The sequence below is a fragment of the Triticum urartu genome, chromosome 5 (assembly GCF_003073215.2).
Source record: "Triticum urartu cultivar G1812 chromosome 5, Tu2.1, whole genome shotgun sequence".
NCBI lineage: Eukaryota > Viridiplantae > Streptophyta > Magnoliopsida > Poales > Poaceae > Triticum > Triticum urartu.
The window spans coordinates 9,608,152-9,611,079 of NC_053026.1; the positions used below are offsets into that span (position 1 = coordinate 9,608,152).

The following is a 2,928-nucleotide window of genomic DNA, read 5'->3' on the forward strand; positions in this document are numbered from 1 at the left end:
ACTCTCCGTCGTTGCTTTGAGATTCGTGTCATACTTACCTATTTTTGGGGAAGTTTGTCTCATTTAAGAGTATTGCATAATGTTTTGTTAGGCTTATTTATCTTGTTTCAAAGTGTATCATAACATTTTGTTGTCTGCCATCAAATCCGTACCGAAACCAACAAATTCAAAAAGAAATAAAAATCTGCTAAACTTCTACCAATGCAATCTTCCTTCCTTCAGTGTGCTGGAAAATTTCGAGAAAATTTTCTTCGCCATTTGGATATTAATTGGGACAAGTTTAGTAATTTTCAGTCCAATTCGAAGATTCATTTTAAACAGAAACAATTGAAGTAATTCAGTCTACCTACCCTGAATATTCTATGAAAGGTTGTGCAAATTTGGCCTGCCATTTCAAAGTTTGGACCTAAAGTACGTTTGGCCAACGGTTGCAAGAATGCGCAAACCTTCTTTCCTTCTTACAGGAACCCAAACTTCAAATCTTCCAGCAAAATTTCTCCGGAATGAGGGTAATTCAATTACTAGATTTAGATTTTTTATAATATTGAGTTGTTCTTCAATTTTTTCCAATAAAAATAAAACTTTCAAATAAATTTTGAAGAACTCGGTGAGCCAGCTCGGCTTGAGCCTGCTGCTCATCAAGCCGAAAATGAGCTGAGCCACTACGATAGCCAATGCCGGTCATGTGGGTCATGTCTGCCAGATTGAATAAAATGAAATGGATGAAGAAGCTGTCTACTAATAGTACACATAGATATCTTGGTGTTGGGTGTGTATATATAGGGAGGTATCCCTGCCTATCTATCACACACACAGACATACAGAAGCTGCTCTCTCTGTCTGTCTCAATCTACTTCCTCTACTCGATCGACCGACCTTAGCGAGCACCATGGCGCTGTTCCATGACGACGACAAGCCTTCTTCTCCGAATAATGCAGGTACAGCTAGCTAGCTTAATCTGAGAGATCCCAATGTAACTAATTCACCAAGGGAATGTGGTTGTTAATGGAGGATTATATGCATGTGCAGGTTCGAGCAAAGATGGGCTGGTGACCATGGCATTTCCGGCGTTCAGCAGGAAAGATGTGGGGCTGACCAAGGACGCGGTGACGGCGGTGGTGGAGATCAAGGCGACATCCTCCGCCGCCATGAGGGAGGGGCTGGACCTGGTGGCGGTGCTCGACGTTAGTGGCAGCATGAGCGGGGACAAGATCGAGAGCGTGAAGAAGGCCCTTCAGTTCGTCATCATGAAGCTCACCCCCATGGACCGCCTCTCCATCGTCACCTTCGACAGCTCCGCCCGCAGGCTCAACCCGCTGCGCTCCATGACGCAGGCTGCTCAGACCGACCTCAAGGCCATCGTCAACGGCCTAGCGGCCGGCGGCGGCACCGACATAAAGGCCGGCCTTGACCTGGGGCTGGCCGTCCTCGGCGGCCGCGTCCACACCGAATCTCGCACCCCCAACATCTTCCTCATGTCCGACGGGCAGACCTCCGGTGACCCCAGGCAAGTGAACCCCGGCGACGTGGCCGTATACACCTTTGGCTTCGGCGCTGGCACGGACCACAAGCTGCTGAGCGACCTGGCCAAGAAGTCTACCGGCGGGACGTACAGCGCGGTGCCCGACGGGACCAACCTCAGCGCGCCCTTCTCGCAGCTGCTCGGCGGCCTGCTGACGGTGGTGGCGCAGGACGTGCAGCTCACGCTCGAGCCCAACAACGCCGACGGCGACCTGGACAAGATGACCGTGGCCCCCGGCACCGACTACACCACGACCACCGACGCCAAGAGCGGCCTCATCACCATCAAGTTCGGCACCCTCTTCAGCGGAGAAGCGCGCAAGGTGGCCGTCAACTTCACGCTCAGGGACAGCGACGAGACCGAGGAGTACGACGCCACCTTGGCCGAGGCGCGGCACAGCTACGCCGGCCAGAAGACGCGCCAGCCTTCGGAGAACATCCTGATCGTGCGCACGCCCAACCCAAGCCCTGCCGACCCCTCCAGTGCGGGCGCCTCCCAGCGCTCGGTGCAGGCCGAGGAGCTGCGCCGGCTGCACGCCAACACGATCGGCACGGCGAGCCTCCTGGCGGACGCCGAGAAGCTGGCGGAGGCGCGGGAAAAGATCATGGACGCGCAGAACGCGGTGGAGGACATCATGTTGGATGACGGCGAGAGGATGATCAACGCGCTACGCGCTGAGCTGCTGCAGCTGCTCACTTTCATGGAGTCGCAGGCGCTCTACAACGAGCGGGGCCACCCCTACGCGCTCGCCACCATTGCGTCGCACGGCCGTCAGCGCACCGCCGGGAGGGGCGACGAGGGGGAGGTCATCTCCCTCTACGTCACGCCGCGCATGATCGCCTACCTGGAGCAGGCCAAGAGGTTTGAGGAGAACCCGGAGGAGCCGGTGCCCACCGCCGACGACGACGTCGAGGAGGAGATAAAAAACGATCCATTTGGCACCATCGCCGCCCCGCTCGCCCTCTACCTCGACACCGCCATACAGGCGCTGCAGTCCATCAAGAAGGTGCTCGCCGACGCCAGCCAGCGCAAGCGCTAGCTCAACCGCGCCCCCGATGGTGCAACACTTTATCATATATCTATCCTCGCATCGCATTGCATGTGTTTGTACGTTGGCTTGCATGTAATTTTCCGTTTATCTCTTCCCTGTAATATTGTAATCCATGTACCCCGTTTGCTTCAATCAATTAAATAAAGAGCATGTAATTGCTCGAGTTTGATACTTTGACGCTTCTCACGCATCCTCTATCCTCTATTCTTAAACTAGACCTTAAAGTCGCGTGTAGCCGTGCCCGTCCATCGTAATAAGGAAATATACTAATACTTGACACTAATTAAGGTGGTTTAAATATCAGAGATATTTTATATTAATCAGGTGGCTTTACATTGTAAGAATGAATGCATGT

At 53.1% G+C, this 2,928-nt stretch overlaps 1 protein-coding gene across 1 annotated transcript; it reads left to right on the plus strand.

Moving 5' to 3' along the window:
* Positions 1–889: 889 nt before the first annotated feature.
* On the plus strand, positions 890–2,650 carry LOC125506620 (E3 ubiquitin-protein ligase WAV3-like). The gene is made up of 2 exons (XM_048671410.1): positions 890–938; positions 1,030–2,650. Exons 1-2 carry the CDS (start codon positions 890–892, stop codon positions 2,559–2,561), a joined length of 1,581 nt encoding a protein of 526 aa, XP_048527367.1. The 3' UTR covers positions 2,562–2,650.
* The last annotated feature ends 278 nt before the right edge of the window (positions 2,651–2,928 follow it).